At 40.2% G+C, this 25,048-nt stretch overlaps 1 protein-coding gene across 1 annotated transcript in view; it reads left to right on the top strand.

The window, feature by feature from the left end:
- LOC126413465 (sodium leak channel NALCN) overlaps window positions 1–25,048 on the top strand; it is a 429,358-nt gene that overhangs the window by 154,813 nt on the left and 249,497 nt on the right. Inside the window, exon 9 of the mRNA XM_050083266.1 lies at window positions 2,591–2,838. Within this exon, the coding sequence (XP_049939223.1) occupies window positions 2,591–2,838 (248 nt within the window). The remainder of the gene's footprint in view (window positions 1–2,590; window positions 2,839–25,048) is intronic.

Here is a 25,048-nt window from a genome sequence, read left to right on the forward strand (position 1 = left end):
GTTACAGGGCTACATTATGTTGTCATGATTTGATACACAGTAACAGTCTCGCTTCTAGGTTTTTTGTGAGTATATTACCTATATGGTGAGTAGTGGAAACAGCAAAGGTGTAGTTTGAATCAAGATACTTCGAAGCTTGATCAGACAGCGGGACACCATTTTAGAAAGGTTGAGGAAAGCTTTGGGCAAGTTATGTATCTGTTCTGCTGTCCAACAAACCTGTGAAGTATCTTGATTCATCTCACCCTTTACCTGTTACCACTACTTTCCACAGAGATCATATAGCCATGAAAAATGTAGGAGCAAGACTTATGCTGTATGTTAACCCTTTATGTAATTCACATTGTTATTAATGTGAGTAGATTAGCACTAGTAACAATTTATTATTATTATTATTATTATTCGTTACAGTCAACTTTGGACTACGCTAAGCATCAGTCATTTCTTGTGCTTTTTCTTGCGTTCTTCCCAGTACTTCTTCATTTTTTCTGAGTGGGCTTCTTTACGTTCTTGCGACCAGGTTGTTCCCGTCTTCTTTGATTGCGTTCGGTCTTTGAATCCCTGTATTTTGTTGATGGCATTCCTATATTCCATTCTGTTGTAAACTGTCTCTGGTATAATGTTCATTTCTGCAATGTCTTCTTTTACTTCTTTCAGCCAGTTAATTTGTGTCTTTCTGCTTTCCATGTATTCCAGGATTTTCTTTGCCGTTCTTTCTGGTGCCATTCTTTTGACATGCCCATAGAAACTCAGTCTTCTCTTTTTAAAGGATGTTGTCAGTTTTTCAATTTTCTCGTATAACTCTTTATTGGATCGCAATTTATAATCCTGTCCATCCTTTTTAGGTCCTAAGATCTTTCTCAGTATTTTTCTCTCTTTTATTTCCAATTTCTCCAACAGACGTTTTCTGTTCAGTGGGATGCATTCAATCGCATACAAACTTTCTGGTTTTATTACCGCATTGTAGTGCCTGAGCTTGGCATTGATGGAGATTGACTTTTTATTGTATACATTTCGGCATAGCTGGTATGCCGTTTCCATCTTTATTGCTCTTTCCTGTAGTGAAACATTTGGTAACCCTGTCGGTGTAATCCATTCCCCTAGATACTTAAATTTATGAACTCTCTTAATTATTCCATATTTAGTTTGCAATGTCTGTGTTGGGTCTGTTTTGTCCTGTATCATCAGTTCTGTCTTTTCATACGATATTTGTAGACCTGTCTTCTCAGCGATCTCATGCAGCATTTCTATCTGAATCTTTGCTGTTTCGATGTCATCTGCCAATATTGCCATGTCATCAGCAAATGCCAGACATTCAATTTTTGTTTTATTTCTTCCTAACGCTATCCCATTTTTCACTCCAGCTTCTGCCATCTTCTTTCTCCATTCCCTGACCACTTTTTCAAGGACAATGTTAAACAACAGCGGGGAGAGCCCATCCCCTTGTCTAACACCTGTTCCAATTACAAACGGTTGTGACAATCTACCCAAAAACTTCACTTGCGATTTTGTTCCCGTAAGGGTTTCCTGGATTAGACTTCTGCTTTTATCATCAATCCCAAATTCTTCTAATGTGTTAATCAGAGTTGGTCTATCAATAGAATCATATGCTTTTTTGAAGTCTATGAATGTAATTACTAGATTTTTCGATGTGCGTGCGCGAAGTTGTATTATGGAGAGTAGACTGAATATCTGTTCACTGCATGATCTTCCTTTTCTAAACCCAGCCTGATATTCACCCAGTTCTTTCTCTACCTGATTTTCAATCCTGTTTTGTAGTGCCTTGGATAGGATCTTATAGGCCACTGATAACAATGAGATACCTCTGTAGTTATTTGCATTTGTCTTGGCACCCTTCTTATGTAACGGATGAATCAATGCTGTCTTCCATTCCTCCGGAATCTTCTCTGTATTCCAAATCTCTTCAAACAGCGCCTCGAAATTATTTATTAAGTTTTCTCCTGCGTATTTCAGTAGTTCCGCGACTAACGAATCTTTACCAGATGCTTTATTGTTTTTCAATCCTTTCAAGATCTCTTTAATTTCTTCTTTATTAGGTGGTTCAGAGTCTGGTAGCTTATTCTTAGGCTTCTCAAATGTCAAGGTTTCATCAGGTCTTTTGCAGCTTAGCAGCGTTTCAAAGTAGTTCGCTAGGTGTTGGCAATTTTGTTCCACGCTGGTGATCAGATTTCCTTTTTCATCTTTGAAGCAGAGTGTCGGTGGTTTATATCTTGTTATTGTAGTTCTGAATGTTTGAAAGATTTAGTAACAATTTATTGTTACTAAACATTATAGAAGCAGCCACCTGTTACTTCATTGAGTTTAAAGAAGGATGTATACAACACAGAAGTAGCCTGCAGTGGTTGTTTCTGCCTGTTAATGTAAAATTTGATTCATTTGCCATCCCTTAAGAATTTCTATCAATATGTGCGAGTGAATGAATGAATGAATGAATGAATGGAAAGCACTCTGTTAATATACAGGCAGCCATTGTTAGCTTAGTTGTTGTATTTTTGTAAATCAATAAATGATTTTTTTATTTACACTACATACATGTTATTTAGTTGTTGAAGCTATATTTCTTTAACAGCAACAAGCATCTTCACTGTGTACCAAGCTGCCTCCCAAGAAGGATGGGTTTTCATTATGTATCGTGCCATAGACAGTTTACCTGGATGGAGAGCTGTATTTTATTTCAGCACAATGATCTTCTTCCTTGCTTGGCTAGTCAAGAATGTGTTTATTGCTGTGATAACAGAGACATTTAATGAGATCAGAGTACAATTCCAGCAGATGTGGGGAGTGCGTGGACATATTGCAAACAGTTCGACATCACAGGTAAAGAGAACCATTTGAACGTAACAGCATAATTTTAAACTGTTGTTGTTTGTGAAAATTTATGACTGTGTACAGTGATAAAAAATGTAATTTTTAAGGACAATTTATTTTGTATTATCCTGTACCTCATTCACAATATCCAGAGGGTTTATTCTGAACTCCCTCTCTTTTCTTACTTTACTTTATGCTGTATTCCCTTGCTGCTAAATGCATTTCAATGTTCTGGTTAGAGAGATCTGGTTAGCTGATGGCGGCTCTTGTGCAGCTGTATGTGGCACTAAGTAAACTGTAATTAGTGAATGAATATCAATACTTTCTTTAGAATACATACAGGACATGGTAAAATAAGAAGCATGTCATATATTTTCCTATAATTTCTTCTGATAGCATTTTAAATTTATTGTTGTCAATCTGTGAGCAATGAATCAAAGCTATGTCTTTACATTCCTTAGCAATGGCATGACTTCGGAGTCCAGTTTGCCTAATAAAAGGTATCTAACTTTAAAGTCTCTTGGGCCCGCAGCAGAATTGATTGTCATTATAAAACAAATTTTTGATGACACAATACAGCATCTTCATTGTGTTACTACAGGTGACTGACTTCTGAGCTAGAGTGTGTTGCCATCTCTCTCAGATGTGTGAACTGCATGACACACCAGTCATGATAATGACTGTGACACTTACCGGTACTCAGGAGTTGAGTGGTGGTCCTCAGTCTGCGCTCCACCTTTGTCTTGCTACACATTCTCCCACCTCTCTATTTACTGCTAGGTTACACACTTGGCTAAGCTGAAAGAAAATATATATATATATATGAATTAATAGAGGGAAAGATTCCACGTGGGAAAAATATATATAAAAACAAAGATGATGTGACTTACCAAACGAAAGCGCTGGCACGTCGATAGACACACAAACATACAAACAAAATTCAAGCTTTCGCAACAAACTGTTGCCTCACCAGGAAAGAGGGAAGGAGAGGGAAAGATGAAAGAATGTGGGTTTTAGGGGAGAGGGTAAGGAGTCATTCCAATCCCGGGAGCGGAAAGACTTACCTTAGGGGGAAAAAAGGACGGGTATACACTCGCACACACCCACACATATCCATCCACACATATACAGACACAAGCAGACATATTTAGGTCTTTAAATATGTCTGCTTGTGTCTGTATATGTGTGGATGGATATGTGTGTGTGTGCGAGTGTATACCCGTCCTTTTTTCCCCCTAAGGTAAGTCTTTCCGCTCCCGGGATTGGAATGACTCCTTACCCTCTTCCTTAAAACCCACATCCTTTTGTCTTTCCCTCTCCTTCCCTCTTTCCTGATGAGGCAACAGTTTGTTGCGAAAGCTTGAATTTTGTGTGTATGTATATGTCTGTCTGTGTTTCTATCGACCTGCCAGCGCTTTCACTTGGTAAGTCACATCATCTTTGTTTTTTTATATATATATATATATATATATATATATATATATATATATATATATATATATATAAAAAACAAAGATGATGTGACTTACCAAATGAAAGTGCTGGCAGGTCGACAGACACACAAACATACACACAAAATTCAAGCTTTCGCGACAAACTGTTGCCTCATCAGGAAAGAAGGAAGGAGAGGGAAAGACGAAAGGATGTGGGTTTTAAGGGGTCATTCCAATCCCGGGAGCAGAAAGACTTACCTTAGGGGGAAAAAAGGACGGGTATACACTCGCACACACACACATATCCATCCACACATACAGACACAAGCAGACATATTTAAAGACAAAGAGTTTGGGCAGAGATGTCAGTCGAGGCAGAAGTGCAGAGGCAAAGATGTTGTTGAATGACAGGTGAGGTATGAGTGGCGGCAACTTGAAATTAGCGGAGATTGAGGCCTGGTGGATAACGGGAAGAGAGGATATATTGAAGAGCAAGTTCACATCTCAGGAGTTCGGATAGGTTGGTGTTAGTGGGAAGTATCCAGATAACCCGGACGGTGTAACACTGTGCCAAGATGTGCTGGCCGTGCACCAAGGCATGTTTAACCACAGGGTGATCCTCATTACCAACAAACACTGTCTGCCTGTGTCCATTCATGCGAATGGACAGTTTGTTGCTGGTCATTCCCACATAGAATGCGTCACAGTGTAGGCAGGTCAGTTGGTAGATCACGTGGGTGTTTTTACACGTGGCTCTGCCTTTGATCGTGTACACCTTCCGGGTTACAGGACTGGAGTAGGTGGTGGTGGGAGGGTGCATGGGACAGGTTTTACACCGGGGGCGGTTACAAGGGTAGGAGCCAGAGGGTAAGGAAGGTGGTTTGGGGATTTCATAGGGATGAACTAAGAGGTTACGAAGGTTAGGTGGATGGCGGAAAGACACTCTTGGTGGAGTGGGGAGGATTTCATGAAGGATGGATCTCATTTCAGGGCAGGATTTGAGGAAGTCGTATCCCTGCTGGAGAGCCACGTTCAGAATCTGATCCAGTCCCAGAAAGTATCCTGTCACAAGTGGGGCACTTTTGTGGTTCTTCTGTGGGAGGTCCTGGGTTTGAGAGGATGAGGAAGTGGCTCTGGTTATTTGCTTCTGTACCAGGTCGGGAGGGTAGTTGCGGGGTGCGAAAGCTGTTGTCAGGTTGTTGGTGTAATGCTTCAGGGATTCAGGACTGGAGCAGATTCGTTTGCCACGAAGACCTAGGCTGTAGGGAAGGTACCGTTTGATGTGGAATGGGTGGCAGCTGTCATAATGGAGGTACTGTTGCTTGTTGGTGGGTTTGATGTGGACGGACGTGTGAAGCTGGCCATTGGACAGGTGGAGGTCAACATCAAGGAAAGTGGCATGGGATTTGGAGTAGGACCAGGTGAATCTGATGGAACCAAAGGAGTTGAGGTTGGAGAGGAAATTCTGGAGTTCTTCTTCACTGTGAGTCCAGATCATGAAGATGTCATCAATAAATCTGTACCAAACTTTGGGTTGGCAGGCCTGGGTAACCAAGAAGGCTTCCTCTAAGCGACCCATGAATAGGTTGGCATACGAAGGGGCCATCCTGGTACCCATGGCTGTTCCCTTTAATTGTTGGTATGTCTGGCCTTCAAAAGTGAAGAAGTTGTGGGTCAGGATGAAGCTGGCTAAGGTAATGAGGAAGAGGTTTTAGGTAGGGTGGCATGTGATTGGCGTGAAAGGAAGTGCTCCATCGCAGCGAGGCCCTGGATGTGCGGGATATTTGTGTATAAGGAAGTGTCATCAATGGTTACAAGGATGGTTTCTGGGGGTAACGGATTGGGTAAGGATTCCAGGTGTTCGAGAAAGTGGTTGGTGTCTTTGATGAAGGATGGGAGACTGCATGTAATGGGTTGAAGGTGTTGATCTACGTAGGCAGAGATACGTTCTGTGGGGGCTTGGTAACCAGCTACAATGGGGTGGCCGGGATGATTGGGTTTGTGAATTTTAGGAAGAAGGTAGAAGGTAGGGGTGCGGGGTGTCGGTGGAGTCAGGAGGTTGATGGAGTTAGGTGAAAGGTTTTGTAGGGGGCCTAAGGTTCTGAGGATTCCTTGAAGCTCCGCCTGGACATCAGGAATGGGATTACCTTGGCAAACTTTGTATGTGGTGTTGTCTGAAAGCTGACGCAGTCCCTCAGCACATACTCCCGACGATCAAGTACCACGGTCGTGGAACCCTTATCCGCCGGAAGAATGATGATGGACCGGTCAGCCTTCAGATCACGGATAGCCTGGGCTTCAGCAGTGGTGATGTTGGGAGTAGGATTAAGGTTTTTTAAGAAGGATTGAGAGGCAAGGCTGGAAGTCAGAAATTCCTGGAAGGTTTGGAGAGGATAATTTTGAGGAAGAGGAGGTGGGTCCCGCTGTGACGGAGGACGGAACTGTTCCAGGCAGGGGTCAATTTGGATAGTGTCTTGGGGAGTTGGATCATTAGGGGTAGGATTAGAATCATTTTTCTTCGTGGCAAAGTGATACTTCCAGCAGAGAGTACGAGTGTAGGACAGTAAATCTTTGATGAGGGCTGTTTGGTTGAATCTGGGAGTGGGGCTGAAGGTGAGGCCTTTGGATAGGACAGAGGTTTCGGATTGGGAGAGAGGTTTGGAGGAAAGGTTAACTACTGAATTAGGGTGTTGTGGTGCCAGATTGTGTTGATTGGAATTTTGAGGTTTTGGAGGGAGTGGAGCTGGAAGTGGGAGACTGAGTAGATGGGAGAGACTGGGTTTGTGTGCAATGAGAGGTGGTTGAGGTTTGCTGGAAAGGTTGTGAAGGGTGAGTGAGTTGCCTTTCCGGAGGTGGGAAACCAGGAGATTGGATAGTTTTTTGAGGTGAAGGGTGGCATGCTGTTCTAATTTGCGGTTGGCCTGTAGGAGGATGCTCTGAATAGCCGGTGTGGATGTGGGAGAGGAAAGATTGAGGACTTTTATTAAGGATAGGAGTTGACGGGTGTGTTCATTGGCTGAGTTGATGTGTAGGTGAAGGATTAGGTGGGTGAGGGCAATGGATTGTTCAGTTTGGAACTGGTATAGGGACTGATGGAAAGAAGGGTTGCAGCCAGAGATGGGAACTTTAAGTGTGAGGCCTTTGGGGGTTATGCCAAATGTCAGACAAGCCTGAGAAAATAAAATATGCGAGCGTAATCTGGCTAGGGTGAAGGCATGTTTGCGGACGGAATGTAAATAAAACTTAATGGGGTCATTGTGGGGGTGTTGTGAGGGTGACATGGTATTAGAAGGTGGAAAGTGTAACATGAGGTTGAAATGAAAATGAAAGATAAAAATATATGGGGAGAGATAAGGGTGAACTAGAAAGTAACTGGAGATCTGGTATGAAAAAAGGCGAAAAAGTGTTGGTTAAGTTGATCCTGTGGTGAACTTGGGTTGGTAGACAGCGATGTTCATGAAGGTTAAGTGGTTGTGTTGCTGCTGAAACACGTTAAAGGACGGAGAAATTCGGGAAAATTTCGAAAAAAACGTGTAAATATATTAAAAGGAGTGGTGTTGTGGTGAAAGATTACGAAAATGGGGCTAACAATTGTCTGACGAAGAAATAATGACGTTAAAACCTGTGGGGAGCGGCTAAAAATGATCAGTGATGTGCGAAAAACGGAAGTGGAAATAAAGTGAAAGTTATTAGAACTAGCCGAAATGGTTGTTTAATACGTGAAAGCAGCTGTTATTGAACTAGAAACGGTGGATTTTATAGCAGCGGTAGTGTTGAAAACGGAAAATAAAAATTTTTTTGGTCATGGTTTGGAAGTGGGTTACGTATTATTGAGTATATATAGGCGGGATAAAATTGTATTACGGTAAAAAGGGGAAGGTGAATACAACGTGAGACTACTGGTAAAAACAGAAAGAGAAAATAAAGAGAAAATAAGACGACAGGAAAGTTTTCGAAATGCAATAGCGACAATAACAAACGTAATTGTTGGGTTCAAATTAATGATATGGTTATAATAGAGGGAAACATTCCACGTAGGAAAAATATATCTAAAAACAAAGATGATGTGACTTACCAAATGAAAGTGCTGGCAGGTCGACAGACACACAAACAAACACAAACATACACACAAAATTCAAGCTTTTGCAACAAACTGTTGCCTCATCGGGAAAGAAGGAAGGAGAGGGAAAGACGAAACCCACATCCTTTCGTCTTTCTTAGATATATTTTTCCTACGTGGAATGTTTCCCTCTTTTTATATATATATCGAAAGCGCTGGCAGGTCGATAGACACACAAACATACACACAAAATTCTAGCTTTCGCAACAAACGGTTGCTCTGTCAGGAAAGAGGGAAGGAGAGGGAAAGACGAAAGGAAGTGGGTTTTAAGGGAGAGGGTAAGGAGTCATTCCAATCCCGGGAGCGGAAAGACTTACCTTAGGGGGAAAAAAGGACGGGTATACACTCGCGCGCACACACACACACACACACACACACACACACACACACACACACACATATACAGACACAAGCAGCCCCAAACTCTTTGCCTCTGTATATGTCTGCTTGTGTCTGTATATGTGTGGATGGACATGTGTGTGTGTGCGAGTGTATACCCGTCCTTTTTCCCCCTAAGGTAAGTCTTTCCACTCCCGGGTTTGGAATGACTCCTTACCCCCTCCCTTAAAACCCAAATCCTTTCGTCTTTCCCTCTCCTTCCCTCTTTCCTGACGAGGCAACCGTTGGTTGCAAAAGCTAGAATTTTGCGTGTATGTTTGTGTTTGTTTGTGTGTCTATCGACGTGCCAGCGCTTTCGTTTGGTAAGTCACATCATCTTTGTTTTTTAGATATATTTTTTCCCACGTGGAATGTTTCCTTATATATATATATATATATATATATATATATATATATATATATATATATATATATATATATATATATTTGCGTCTTTGTATCTCACTTTATTGTTAGTGTCTAGACAGTATTCAGTACTTACCGATTTCATTGTCTTCTGGAATCAGTGTGCTGTTTATGTTCAGTGCACATTTCTTCAAACATATGAATGATTTGTCTCATTTATGCTTTTATGCACTCTCACATTGTGTGATATATGGCGGCCTACTTCCTGTACACCAGCAGAAAAATCGGAAAAAAATGGCAATATTTTATGGCAACACAATCCACTGTGTGTAGTGCCTGCATGCCAAGAGTAAACTTCTTAGTTCAGCAGAAGATGATTTGAGACTCTGGAAACCAGTCAGCAGGGTTAACCTAGTGATGAGGGCTAGTTACACAATCAAAAGGTGTTCTACAATGACCAATCAATCCAGCTGTATGCCCAAGAGATTTTCAAGCAGCACATTTGCTGGGAAAACCTACAAACATGTAAAAGGCTATCTCATTAAAATAACAGAAATTTTATTGAATACTTCTTTTGGTTAGGTACTGTATGTTAGTGAATTTAGATATCATAGATAAAATTATTATCTGCAGTCAGATAAACAGAAAGCTTGTGCTTCTCACTGCAATTTGAGATAGGGCTGACAGAAACTGTATTAGATTACATGACTTCTAAGTTAGATATCCTTTTCCTTGCTGCCTTTCAAGTTTTTCTCTCCTCCTCCAGCCCTCAATCCCATGACACATATGTTCATCTATACTGCTATGTAAAGACAGTTGTAGTTTAAAATTGTGACAAAAATCTCAAATTTTTACACAATACTCATAGCTACGTATGTGTTAAATATTTGTAGTACATAACTGTGTATGTAGTATATAAAGGGGAAACATTGTTAGTCAGAATCTCAAAAAATTCTTGCTGGATTTATTTCCTCCTTTCACACAATACCAGTATTGTAATAAACTTTCAAACTGACATAATTTACATATTTTAAACATATGTAGCAAATAAATATGCACATAATACATAAAGGGAAAACATTCGTAGCAAATATCTTGAAAAATTCTTGAACAGTTTATTTCAGATTTTTACATGATGCTCTAACAAAAATTTGGACTGACATTAACTGTATATTTTTAAATATGTGTGATGTATAAGAATACATGTAATGTATAAATGGGAAATCTCAATTCTGTAATGTTTTACTTCAAACTGTTACACAATTCTCTGTTAACTTGAGGTGGACATAGGCTATAAATTCTTTTAAATGACAACATACAGATTTTCTGTTAAAACTGATTGAGGAAAAGAAAATGCTGTGCTCCAAAAATGTAAGGCTTTCATTTTCTTTCTCGAAATCAGTTTTAACTTAGATATCAGGGCATTTACACTGAGTTGCCAAAACTCATGGGATTAGTATTTGGAACTAGACGCATGGGACATTCCGTTTCAGTTGTTAGGGAATTCAGTATTCTGAGATCCACAGTGTTAAGAATGTGCTGAGAATACCAGATTTCTTGCATTACCTCTCACCATGGACAATGCAGTGGCTGACTGCCTTCACTTAATGACAGAGCAGTGGTGTTATGTAGAGTTGACAGTGTTAACAGACCAGCTTGCGGGCTTTCAAACAAAAATAAAATGAAATGGTGATGGGATGGCCTTCAACTATGTACTCTCAGACTCAACGTTGCAATATTAAAAGTTCTGGCTGGTTTTGTTGTCTAAGGCCTGGGATATGTAGTTGCCGCATTACCAGCCAAGTACTGCTGTGTCTACGGTATACGATAACAATTCACACATTGAATTGAATGGTTGAAGGTTTCTATCACTCGGCAATTGCGAATTATGAATGTATCATATAAATTTATAAATGAGAGATTGCAATTAAATAAAATCTGCAGGTATTATCTTAATGACTTTAAATGATGAGTATGATAGTAGAAGTCCTTTTGAGAATGTGGTATATTTCTGCAAAACGCTTATTGGTGTTGATGGTCCAGCAATTAAATAAAATATGAGCTGAATAACAGGGAAACAATAGATTCCTACTGCATGTAATTAGTTATGAACAACAACATAGCTCGCGAGATATTCACTTCTAAACGCACACCATGTCTTCACTGTAGAAGCCACGGAAATCTCACAAGTGCACAAGTCGGCACTCCATAGTATTTCTATCTGCCATGACCATGCACAAACCACTCCACACTCTCCAAGTCTCTGCTGCACCCCTGTCATCTCTCCCGAACTCACTTCCATCCAGTCTCCCCATTCACGAGCGCTGTGATTGGCTAGAGCGCTCGCACCATGTCTTCAATCCAACGCACCCACAGAACATAATCAAACACATTTGTAATACTGGATTTTCATTTAAATAACTTGAAATTAAATAAATATTCCTACAGCTGGACCATAAACACACTCTAACAAACATTATTAAATCATTATTAAATACATAAACAAATTAAATAAACATAGCACAAAGGAATAGAACAAAAGGTAGGCCAATAGCCTAATGTCTCTGTGCTTTCTAAAAAACAATAAATCCTTAACCAATTTCTTCATGAATGGTATATATTGGATATAAACAAAGACTTAGATGAATAAATATATTTATAAGCATGCTGCTACCTTTTTTTTGTGTCACTGTGGAGTACTTAGCGCCTGATGCGATCAATAGTAATCGGCCATTTGACCTCCAATAACTCATGTACTATTCAAGTTACATGCCTGTGATTTATACCAATTTAGGTTTACACTAATAGCTTTCTAAAGACACGTCGATCGACGAAATTGGGTGAAACATTTAGATTTTGAAATTCGTTGCTAGGTGTTACTTTTATAATTTACGATCAGATACTAAACTTTAAACTAATAAAGATACTGAAAATCTGATTACACCATCAGAATTGTCATGTAAATAATGGTAATGTACATGTTTCTTTTTGAGTTATCATTATTCATCTGTCTACTGTTAATTTCTATACGAACTGTGAAATGTCTGCCATTGAGGTTTCACAAAGTCCGCCATATTTGACCCTCCTGGTGCACAGCATCACCAAGGAATTCCCAGCCATGTGCTCGATGGACCATGCGCTGGGGCTACCCCTCTCGTCCGGCTAACATTCGGCACCACGTGTTTGCTGCTGGGCCCCGGCTGGCCGAGCGGCCCATGCAGCCACTGCTTCCTCTGAACTTAGAATTTTTTCAGGGCGCCACAACTCGCCCATTACCTCACAAGCTACACTGCATGAAATAACCACATAAATCAATCTGGGATATACACAAAATCTATCCATTAGGACAGTGCAGCAAAATTTGGCATTAATGGGCTATGGCAGCAGACAACCGATGCAAGAGCCTCTGCTAACAGTATGACATCAAGTGCAGTGCCTCTCCTGGGCTCATTACCATATCAGTTGGACTCTAGATGACTGGAAAAGAGTGGCCTGTTCAGATGAGCCTTAATTTCAGTTGGTAAGAACTGGTGAAAAGGTTTGAATGTGGCACAGACCCCATGAAGCCATGGACCAAGTTGTCAACAAGGCACTGCACAAGCTGGTGGTGGCTCCATAGTGGTGTGGGCTGTGTTTACGTGGATCATTGACTGGAAAGGATTATGATTGGCTTCTTGGAGACAATTTGCAGCTATTCATGGACTTCATGTTCCCAAATAACGGTGGAATTTTTATGGATGGCAATGCGCCAGGTCATCGGGTCGTAATTGTTCCCAACTGGTTTGAAGAACAATTCGAGCGAATGATTTGGCCAACTAGATTGCCCGACGTGAATCCCATTGAATATACATGGGACATAGTCCAAAGGTCAATTCATGCACAAAATCCTGCACTGGCAACACTGTCACAGTTATGAGTGGTTGTAGAGGCTGCATGGTTCAGCATTTCTGCAGAGGACTTCCAACGACTTGTTGAGTCTATGCCGTGTCAAGTTGCTCCACTATGTTGGGCAGGAGCTGGTCTGACACGATGTTAGGATTTATCCCATGATTTTTGTCACCCCAGTGTAAACATTAGACAAATTGTTTCTTCCACATACATTTTTCCTTCTTACGTATAATTTTAAACAAAAATTGTTTACAGAATGAGAATTTCACTCTGCAGTGTTGATGTGAAACTTCCTGGCAAGTTAAAACTATGTACCGGACTGAGACTCAAACTCAGGACCTACTTTGAGTCTCGGTCCAGCACACAGATTTAATCTGCCAGGAAGTTTCAAAAATTGTTTACACAACAGTGTGCTGTTTTCCACCTCACAATCAGTTTTAAGAGGAAATAGGAGTGTTCTAGTTATGTCTTATTGACTTAAGATTACAACACTACTATGGAATCTGAATCATTCAAAACTTTGCAGTTCTAGCCACTCACAGATTAAAACTGTGAGAAATACTGTCATTGAAGCTAATATCCTCACAGATTCAGCAGCTGGATTGGTCTCTGTTGTAACCCTTACATTAATTATCCCAACCAATTTACCCTTTCATTTTAAGTAACTTCATTTCTCAGTTAAGGTTTCATTTGCAAGAACAATAAACAAGGCTCAAGGTCAGAGAGAGAGAGAGGAAATGAGGAGATGGATAGAGGGTTGGGGGGGGGGGGGTGATGGACAGGGGGAGGAGGAGGAAGGTGGAGATGGACAGAGCTTTTTTGGGGGGCAGGAGGTGTGGAGATGGACAGTGAGAGGGGGGAGGAGGATTAGATGGAGATGGACATGGATATGGACAGTGAGAGGAGGGAAGAGGAGGAGATGGACAAAGAGAGGCGGAGGATGATATGGATGGAGAGAGGGGGGAGAAGGAGATTAGGAAGTAAATATGAGGGGAAGTAAAAAATTAAGGGACTTTTGAGAAAAGGAATGTTTATTCTAATGATAGAAAACTGAAACATGTATTATTTTCTACTTAACTTCCCTACCTTTAAATGCACTTTGTCCAGTATTCCACAGGTTTGTTGATTCTGTCAGAAGAAAGGTTTTTTGGTTGCACCTGTAACCAGTTTTGCACTACATCAGTGACTTCTGTGTTGGTTGAAAATCTCTCCCTGGGAATTTCCTTCAGTGGTCCAAACATATGGAAATTGATTGGAGCCAGGTCTAAACTGTATGGTGGGTGTCCCAGCAATTCGAATCCCAACTCCTTTATTGTTTTGGCCATTCATTTGTCAAAAAGTGGCTGAGTGTCACCTTGCTGCAGGATGATGCCTTTTTGCAGTTTTCTGCAATGTTCCGATCTTGTTGCAGGTTTGGATTTAGTCTGCAACACATCACAATACTTCTCACTGTTCACAGTTTCACCTGTTGGGCTACCACACCTTGCTTGTCCCAGAATAGTGTTAGCATAATCTTACCAGCTGATGGATGATATTTAAATTTCTTATTCTTGTGATGATGGGTGTTTCCAAATCATGCTCATGACCTTACTTTCTGGTTCATGATGACGCACCCACATTTCATCTACAGTCAATTTGCTATAGAAATCCATCTCCGTCTCAATGATATCAGGTCAGATGTTTATGAGAGATGTCCATCCATTGCATCTCGTGCTGTGCTGACAATTCTTTCAGTACCCATCTTGCACACACTTTCTGAAAATGACTGACATGAAAAGTATCGGCAATTTCTTACACTGTGACACATCTGTTTTCCATCACCACTATACCTTCAAGACTTCGAAATTGTCCTCAGTTGTTAATGTTAATGGCCTGCCCAATCTTTCCTCGTTACATAGAGAAATTCTTCACCATTTGAAGCTCTCTGTCCATTTGTAGATCTTGCTTCATGATAAACAACTGTCACTGTAATGTGCTCGCATTCGACAAATAATTTCCACAGGTTTAACACCTTCTGCAGACAAAAATCAAATCACTGACATCATTTCCTTCTTGGAGCAGATTAGCAATGGAACTGCTGTGTTTCCCAGTCTGCTACAATACAATGAGTGGTGTGGAAATAAGAGTGACACATTGTATAGAGTTGTTGCCAACAATTATACTTCAGCCGTGGATACTAATAGTGTTATCAAGCTGTACAGCAAGAAATTGCAAAAAGTCCCTTTACTTTTAGACTTCCACTTGTACAATTTCCAGACTTCCACTTGTACAATTTCCATACCTATTTAGCAGTTGCAAAGCATTGCCAGGTTCACTACCTTCTAATATATTTGTAGAATTATGACTATAATATTTTATCTATGCTTAGTCAGCCTACAAAAATCCTCCCCCAACCAGTATGTCTTTCTTTTTTCTCCCTAAATGTGACATCTGTGGTTCCAGAGTTAGAGCTGAAAAGTCAGTGTACCCATTGAGTTGGATTGTCAGTGCTGACTAAGCTGGTAAGTATTAAGACACACATCCAAAGGTTCAGGGGTGAATCTATGGTAGGTTCTAGGATGGTTTTCTATCACTAACCACATCTTTAACCTCTGGTAGTTATTTACATGTATGGAAGTGCCACACTTTCACGTTGTTTGAAGACCACAGTAAACTGCAAGTTCTCTTATGACTGGCTAGGTAAGTCAATTCGAAGGTCAGAGGCAACGAGGATGTACTGCACCCAATAGGACCATCTGCAATTAAGCTGTATAGTGTTCTAAGCAAACATCAGATTAGGACAGTTTTATTTATCTTCAGAAGTATTCACTCATCTTCAGCCCAGACAATAGTCATAAAGCAGTAAATCTTAAATATTGACTCATCAGTTGTGACGGTTCCACCTGCTTTTAATTATTCATTAGTTGTCCTCGGTGTCGACGTACTGCATTGCTACACTGGCTGAAAAATGGGGTTTGTGGATTCCAACACTGATTACCTTAAATGATGTAGCTGACAGATGCACAGTTAGGTTTTTCGGTACTTTAATTTTCACTTTGCACATCCCCAAAATATTACACAGTTATATGTGTAAGACCAGTGCACTATTGTTTAAACTTTCCATTTATTTATTTATCGTATGATGTGTACATTGATTTACATTTATATACAATATTTTCAGGACTAAAATGTACAATCACAAGTTCGTACAATTTTACAGCTCTATGTCTAGTTCTTCAATCCACTTGACTGCTTCATCCGATGTACGATGAATGTCCATTAAAGTTCCTCTGAAAGTACGATGAGGGCAGTCAGCAACAATGTGATGAATCGTCTGTGAGGGGGCACCACAGTCACAATTTGCAGAGCCAACCCATCCCCATTTGTGCAGTAGATAGCCACATCTGCCTTGTCCAGTTCGAATGCGGTTAATGATCCTCCACTGACGCCTTGGAAGATCAAATCCTTGCGTCTGCTTGGAAGGGTCCTCGACTAGATGTTTATTGGCTACTGAAGACTGATCCCACTGGAGTTTCCATGAACTGTTAATGTTGAAAGCAGATCCTTCAAGGTCGAGTGCTGTGCGCCATGGTGGTTTCCTCGATTTCAAGCGTTGGTGTGTACCTTGTACAATATCTTGATGGATGGGGAGCTGGGGGTTCTGCTGAATGTTTTTCCACGTCTTTAGGAGAGCTTCTGATCTTCTTAGGGCTGGAGGTGGGATATTGCTTAGAACCGGCAGCCACAGTGTGTTTGTGCTCCGAATACATCCTGTGATTAATCGCATTGCCTGATTGAGTTGCACGTCTATCTTCTTAGTGTGAACACTGTTGATCCAGGTTGGGCAGCAATATTCAGCAACAGAATATGACAGAGCTAATGCTGTAGATCTCAGGACGTTAGTATTGGCTCCCCATGATGTACCAACAAGCTTCTGAAGAATATTATTTCTAGTTTTAACTTTAGCAGCCACATTTGATAAATGCTGCTTGAAAGACAGAGTTCTATCTAGTGTTAATCCCAGGTACTTTGGTGTACTACAGTATGGCAACACTTGGTCTCTGAATACAACTTCTGGTTTATAATTTGACTGTCTGTTACGTAGGTGGAATGCAGATATAACTGTTTTCTGAGGATTTAGGTGGAGGCACCATTTCTTGAAATATTTGTCTAAGGCTTCCAGATCAGTGGATAGAATAGTTTCAGCATCAGCAAAGTTGGAGCACTGAGTCACCAGACAAATATCATCAGCATATATGAATTTCCTTGAAGATGTTTCTGGTAAGTCGTGTGTATACAAATTGAAAAGGAGGGGAGCCAGAACAGACCCTTGAGGTAAACCGTCATTTAGTTTAAACATTCTGCTCCTATCATTATCTGAGTAGATCTGAAAGTACCTATTGCTTAGCATATTGTTGAGTAAGGCCGTGAGTTTACGACATGGGATAACACTCACAAATTTTAAAAGGAGTCCTTCTCGCCAGACAGTGTCATAGGCAGCAGATAGATCCAAAAAGGCAGCCACACTTACTGATTTCTTCTCATACCCATTTTCAATGTGCGTAGTGAGAGATAGTACCTGATCGTTACAACTTCTCCCAGGTCTAAATCCTGCTTGCTCGATAGGAATATGATGGTTGATTGTTTCACAGATTCTGTTGTAGATCAGACGCTCAAGGAGTTTATAAGTGATACTTAAGAGTGCTATTGGACGATAGTTTTCCACTTTTGTGGGATCTTTATTTGGTTTCAGTATGGCTAATATTTTTGATTTCTTCATCAGATGTGGGATGTTTCCAGTTTGCAGGATGTTTGAAAGGAAGTTGGTCAACCATTTTACTGTAGCTGGTCCACAGTGAGCCAGGAATTCTGGGTATATTCCATCATATCCAGCTGCTTTTCCAAGTTTCATACTTTTGATTGCAGCTTTAGTTTCCTCTTCTTGAAATGGAGTAGAGAATTCGGAAGACTGTGGGGCTGCTCTTTTCTTGGTGTTCAACTGTAGTTTGATATCCCTTTTGGCTTGCTTGTCCTTTATATTCTTTGTAACTGACACAAGGTGTTTAGCATAGTCATTCAAATTGATGGCATTTTTTGATCTTTTTGTTGTAGGGTTTGAAGAGTCTAATTTCCTGATGATAGACCAGGCTTTTCTGCTAGAATGGGTGTAATCTAGGGACCCCACAGTTTCATGCCAGATCTTTCTTCGATTATCATCCAGGGACTGGAGGAGGCTTGTTGCATTGTCAGAGTTAGGATGGTCTTCATATTCTTTTAGTAACTCCTCACTCTCGGAACTCCAACCAGGGATATACTCTTTACGGTACCCTCTAGGAATACATCGTCTGGCTGCACCTTTGATAACCCCAACAAATCTGCTGTAGTTGTTGTACGTTGGTTTGATCCATCTGATATTGGAATCTGTTTGCTTTGCAAATTCAGTCCAGTTGGCTTTCTTGAAGTTCCACCTCGGTTTAGGATGTGATCGTACAACAGGTATAGACATCCCCACCTCCAATATAACAGGTCTGTGTTGACTATGTGGGAATTCCTTGAGCACAGTTCGTCGTACTTGATTTAGGGAATTATGAGACTGAGTTGTGAAGCACAGATCTGGGGTATAGCCTTGGGACCAGCGAGCTGAGTGGAAGGTAGGCAGATCTTTAGCATCGTAAATTAAATTCAGGTTTTCAGTTTCCATCCAGTCCTCAAGCGCTTCACCGTTGAGGTCATTCTCCATATATCCCCACAGGTGATGATGACTGTTGAAATCACCGAGGTATATAGTTGGATGTTGCAGAGACGGTAGAACGGGATTAGGCCAATTAGTCCCTGGGGGTTTGTACACGTTAACTATCGTTAGGTTTTCAATTTTAACAGCAGTTGTAAAAATGTCATTTTCAGAATTTTCTGACAGCAGCTGGTAGTTTGTTATGTGATTCTTGACGTAAGTTGCAAGGCCATAATTTTGATGGTGATTAGAGGCTATCAGTTTAAAGCCCGGTATTTTCCCCCTACTCTGTAGCTGTGGTTCATCAGCTGTGTGCGTTTCTTGAAGTGCGATGATATCAACTGCATATTTCTGTGTGAGCCTGGAAAGATACTCACATTTTGCTCGACTTATCCCTTCGATATTCAGTTGACAGATGCGCAGAGATGGTCCAATTCTACGAGCTTGTGGGTCCTGAATAGGACCGCACGTGTCCTTCGTCATTCTTTGACCGAGAGGTCTTTTCAGACAGTTCGGTCTCATCTTATCGTTGTTGCTTTCTTAGCACCACCCAGGGGTCACGTGTAGGGTATTTAAAGGTTATACCTACGGACGTGAAGCAACGCAGACCCCCTAAACTTTCCATGTGTGGAGTTTCACATGCAAACTATTAATGAGGCTTAAACTTTCCATAAGCCTCATTAATAGTTTGCATGTGAAACTCCACATACTGCTACAGTTGTATCTTGTTGAACATCTATGAGCAGTAAACGTAACCATAAAGTCCACAATTCTTGAAGAATAAACAGGTGTGTATGGAGCAGCCACTGTCATTGGTTTTTACACAGGGCCTAATTGTTTAATACTTATTTCACAGTTAATTTGAAGCATTGTTGTTGTTCTAACCAGCACAGGTTACTTGTCTGAAACTCGGCCGTGGACTGACTGTCTCGTGACAAAAAATCGAGCTCTTATATATCATCACAAGAATAGGTGCTGAAACTACACATTGTTTAAAGTTAAATTTACAGAAATTACAATTAAAACTTAACTCATTAAATTAACTGAATACATCAAAAAATTGCGTCTTTTCATGTTTTTGAATAGAGCTAAATAGATACTTTAAGATTACCAGTACTTCGTCTTCCAAATGTTTACAATTATTACAGAATTTATACTTGTGTATACATCAACAATAGAATTTAAGTTACGAAACAATCACCGATTTCGCTCTGTAACAAAAGATACTAACTAGGAATACTCAAAATAAACTGGTGTTATATTGTTTAAAACTGAGGGCCTTCCTTTTCAAAATGCAGGTTATATTCATGTATACTATTGGTAAATAGTTAAAGTAACAAAATGAATTTAAAGGAGACAGATGACAAAACAAGAGAAGAATTAAAATCATCCCAGCTTGCATCATCACATCATGGTACCACTTTATTTTCTTCAATCATCTTATGATTGCATTACTTATAACTAACATAACATAGTATACATGTACACACATAATACCAGAGAAACCTTTTGTACAATATTTCTATATTAAGTATCCTACTGTACAAAATTACTTGAAAGTAGAAGACAGAATGGTTCTGATTTACTTATGAACTACAGATAGGGTATGGGAAGACTTTGACTGCCTCAAGAAACATGAAAAATGATACAGGACAGCTGGGGTAAGCATTATCGCCACATAATGAATCCAACACAGAATGTTCAACCCCCTACTTGCTTCATAGGTCTTACGTCTGGTTCGATGCACACCCTGTTCTCTTAACAGAATCAGTACTACCCAAGCTCAGAAACTTTTCAAACTGTTGTGGATCAATACTCAAACATCTAATTGGTGATACATAGAGTTTCAGGTCAATGATATTCTTTAACCCAAAAGTCCTGTTAGTCTTTGTATAGACCAATTCATAAGGGTTGTAATGGGCAAGGTGTACCACTCTGAAAGGACCACGATACATATGCAAAAATTTCTTTGTCTCATGGTTTACTTTGCTAGATTTATCTTTTGTTTTTACAGGTACAAGGTCACCTATTTTGAAACTAGTCGGTTTCACTCCTTTCTCATGCCTTCTCTTCCTTCCTCCCACTTTTTTTTTCGTCATCTCTTTAGTCAATCTGATCTTTCCATCTTGTACTACTTCACTTACCTGACAGAAATCCACTTCTTCTCCAATGATGTTACTGGGTCTCTCGTTGAACATAATCTCACATGGGGCATATCCTGTTGATTCGTTCCATAAGTTGTTAATAATGTTTTCGGAATGTTGAATTTGACTCACCCAAGCAGTGTGTTTCTTACTACAATAAGTCCTACACAGTCTATTAATCTCCTTCATAACCCTTTCACTCATGTTACATTGTGGAAAATATGTAGAAATCTTTACGCGTTTTATTTTGTGTATTGCCATACAATGTTCAAACCTCTCTGAAACAAACTGTGGACCATTGTCAGACAAAAGTGATTCTGGTACCCCTACATTGCAAAAGTAATGCGATATCAACTTCTCAATTATAGTACTAGTATTTGTCTTCTTAATTGGATACAATTTTACATTTTTTGAAAATGTGTCTAAGACAAAGAAAATACGAGGGCGGTTCAGAAAGTAACCTCCGATTGGTCACAGCGCGGGTTGTGGGGGGAGTAGCGACGCCATCTGTGCGTTCACGCACTCAGCAGGTCAGTCGACATCAAGCCGTGGTCGAGTGAACGTCGTACCTGCGCTAGTTTAGTTTTTGTGGCAGTTTGAAATGTGTGCTGCAATAGAAAACCCCGCCAAATGTGAAGTGCGTGCTGTCATAAGGTTTTTTACAGCCAAAGGATATTCTGCAGCAGCTATTCATCGTGAGCTTTGTGCCGTGTACGGACCAAGAGTTATGAGTGAAGGAGTTGTCCGTGAATGGGTACGTTTATTTAAAAGTGGACGAGAAAACGTTCATGATGAAGAGAGGAGTGGTAGACCATCATTGGTGACTGACGAACTCGTTCAGACAGTTGATGCAAAAGTTCGTGAAAATCGACGTTTCTCAATGTCGGAGTTGTCTACTGGTTTTCCACAGATTTCTAAGACTCTCTTGTACGAGATAGTGACAGCAAGATTGGGTTAGCGTAAGTTCTGTGCACGATGGGTGCCCAAAATTCTTACCGACCACCACAAAACTCAAAGAATGGCCTCTGCATTAGACTTTCTGCCATGTTATGAGGACGAAGGAGAACCATTGTTAAACAGAATCGTGACCGGTGACGGAACCTGGATTAAGTACGTGAACCCTGAGACAAAAGAACAATCAAAGATGTGGGCACATTCAAATTCGCCTACCAAACCAAGAAAAGCCTCGCAAGATTTTTCTGCCAGAAAACTGATGGCAACGGTGTTTTGGGATTCCAAAGGGGTGTTGTTGGTTGAATTCATGGAACGTGGTACGACCATTAATCAAGACATGTACTGTGAAACAATAAAAAAGTTACGACGGGCTATACAGAACAAACGCCGTGGTATGCTGACTTCCGGTATCGTTTTTTTGCACGATAATGCCCGTCCTCACTCTGCTCGCAGAACAACGGCCCTTCTTGAGTCCTTCAAGTGGGACGTTATCAACCATCCACCTTACGGCCCAGACCTGGCGCCAAGTGATTATCACCTCTTCATGCATTTGAAGAAATGGCTCGGGTCACAGCGGTTTGATGACGACGAAGAGCTCAAAGATGCGGTCACAGGCTGGCTCCAGGCACAAGCGGGTGATTTTTATGCAGAAGGAATTTCAAAGCTTGTGAAGAGATACGATAAGTGCCTCAATCGCTATGGAGACTATGTAGAAAAATAGTGCAAAGATGTAGTTGTAAGATGTATATATTAAAATATTTTTATTTAACTTGGTGTATTTTTTTAAATCAACCGGAGGTTACTTTCTGAACGGCCCTCGTATATTTACAACCTCCTGTAGATGCAGGCATTGGTCCTGGAAGGTCAACTGCTATAATCTCTTTAGGTTCACTAGGAAGGACAGAATGCATTAAGCCTTTTGTTTGCACATCAGTTGTCTTTACTCTCTGACATTTGTCACACCTTTCTAGTCTCTGCTTAACCCTTCTCCACAAGTTGTTAAATATTACTGTCTCCTGCACTTAGCTACTATTTTCCTGGTCCCATAATGTCCATAACTTTCATGCAAGTAGTCAATAAACGTATCAAAATGTTGGTCGAGAAAGCATAACTTCCAGTCCTGATCACTCAAATTTTTCCTCCTAAACAGCAAACCTTTAAGTATCGTATAGTACTGTTTCACCTTTGGCATGTTGTCTGAATTGTAATACTGCTAAACCAACCTTAAATTTGGATCCTAATTCTGTTCCCTTCTTATTTGCTTGCAAATCCTCCTCATAAGCTTCTCATCCTTCACCCCCTGCAAATAAAACAACCTTGCTTGTTCTTCACAGTTTTCACTACTGTCTGTACCCTGCTTCCCGGCTGGCAATCCTAGGTAGTGCATCAGCCACATTATTGTCTTTTTCTTTTACATACCTTACCTCCAGATCAAACTGTTGCAAATACAAAGCCACCTAATTAACCTGGTGTGTTTCAGACTGCACTTCTGAAGGTAACTCAAAGCCTTATGTTCTGTATACACTATGGTCTTATGTCCAAGCAAATAGTACGCAAACTTTTGAAACCCAAAAATAATTGCCAAAGCCTCTGATTCTGAAATGTAATAGTTCTTTTCATGTGGCTATAACATCCTACTAGCAAAAGCAATAGTTTTATGTTCAATCCCTATCTCATTAAGTACTAACTGGAAAATTTCTACCCCCAAACCACAAAAACTTGCATCAGTACTCATACAGAAAGGCAGTGAAAAATTTGGATGTCCTAGCATCTTACTATTTACCAATTCTTTTTTCAAACTCTGAAATGCCTCTCACACTCCTCTGTCCAATTCCACACCACACTCTTTTTCAAAAAATTACCAAGGCAAGGATGGTTCAATGACTGATCTGATACAAACTTTTGGTAGAAGCCAAACAGGGTGGGAAATCCACAATAGCAGCAAGCTTTTCTGGATCAGACTGTCTACCTTCCTCATTAATCCTGTGACCCAAAACCGAAATGTCCTTCTTCACGAATGCAGATTTACTTAATTTTAGTTTCATACCTCCTCTACACGTATCTCTCAGTACTTTGTTCAGAATCTCACAGTACTTGAACCATTCTGCACTCGCTACTGGGATATCATCTACATAGACCGTTATTTCATTGGTTAATATCTCACCTAGCACCCTATCAATAGCTCTGATAAACACACACACAGACAAGCTCAGACCAAATGGCAGCACACAGTATTGGTAACACTTACCTTCATGTAAAAATGCTGTAAATGGCCTAGATTCCTAGGCCAGATTGATATTTCAATAGCCACAAATCACATCAAAAGAAGTCATAAATTTTTATCAGTGGAACGTTTGCAAAATTTCATCCATGTTAGAGGGTCTGTCACTCTCTCCTATTACAATTTAATTTAACTTCCTGGCATCCAGAACCAACCTGACACCACCGTTCTTCTTTCTTAAAACCACAAGTGGATTATTATACCTGCTGTTTGACCTTTCAGTTATCCCCAATTAGACCATCTTTTGAATTTCTTTCCTCACCACTTATTTTTTTGAGAATGGAATAATATAAGATTTTTTGAAAAATGGTTCATGACCCTTAAACTTTAATTTGCATTCAAAATCTTTTACCAAACCAGGCCTGTCTGAAAATGCCACATAGTTGCTCAGGAGAATACCTTTTAATTCCTCCCTTTGACTTTTTGTAATACCTTTAATATCCTCAACTCTCTTTATTATCTCCAACGTTACTCTCTCCTCCTCTTCTTCCTCAGTAACCTGCTCTGTGGTCGAAACTCTTAATGGCAAATCTAATTAAGTGTCCATACACTTGTCCATATCTTCCAAAAATGATACTTTGTACCTACTTCCATTGTACTTAAAACTAAACTTACCACTAGCAAAATCAATATTTACACATCATTTGCACAAGAATTTAGTCCAAACTATTACATCAATGCTAAGATTTTGAATTATGAAGAAATTGCACTCCAGCAACTGCCCTGACAATTCCACAGTTATAGTACCTCTTGTTTCACACTTTTTGAGAGCTTACCAGTAGCACCAATAATTTTCATTCCAGAAACAGATATTACCACTATACCCTCCGTGTTCTTAATAGGTTCAAAAAATGCCTGTGAAATACCATTCAAATCACTACCACTGTTCAATAAACACTTAACATGTATACCTTGTACACTTGCTGTTATTACAGAGTGCCACAC

This window comes from Schistocerca serialis, chromosome 1, assembly GCF_023864345.2.
Source record: "Schistocerca serialis cubense isolate TAMUIC-IGC-003099 chromosome 1, iqSchSeri2.2, whole genome shotgun sequence".
NCBI classification, from domain to species: Eukaryota; Metazoa; Arthropoda; class Insecta; order Orthoptera; family Acrididae; genus Schistocerca; species Schistocerca serialis.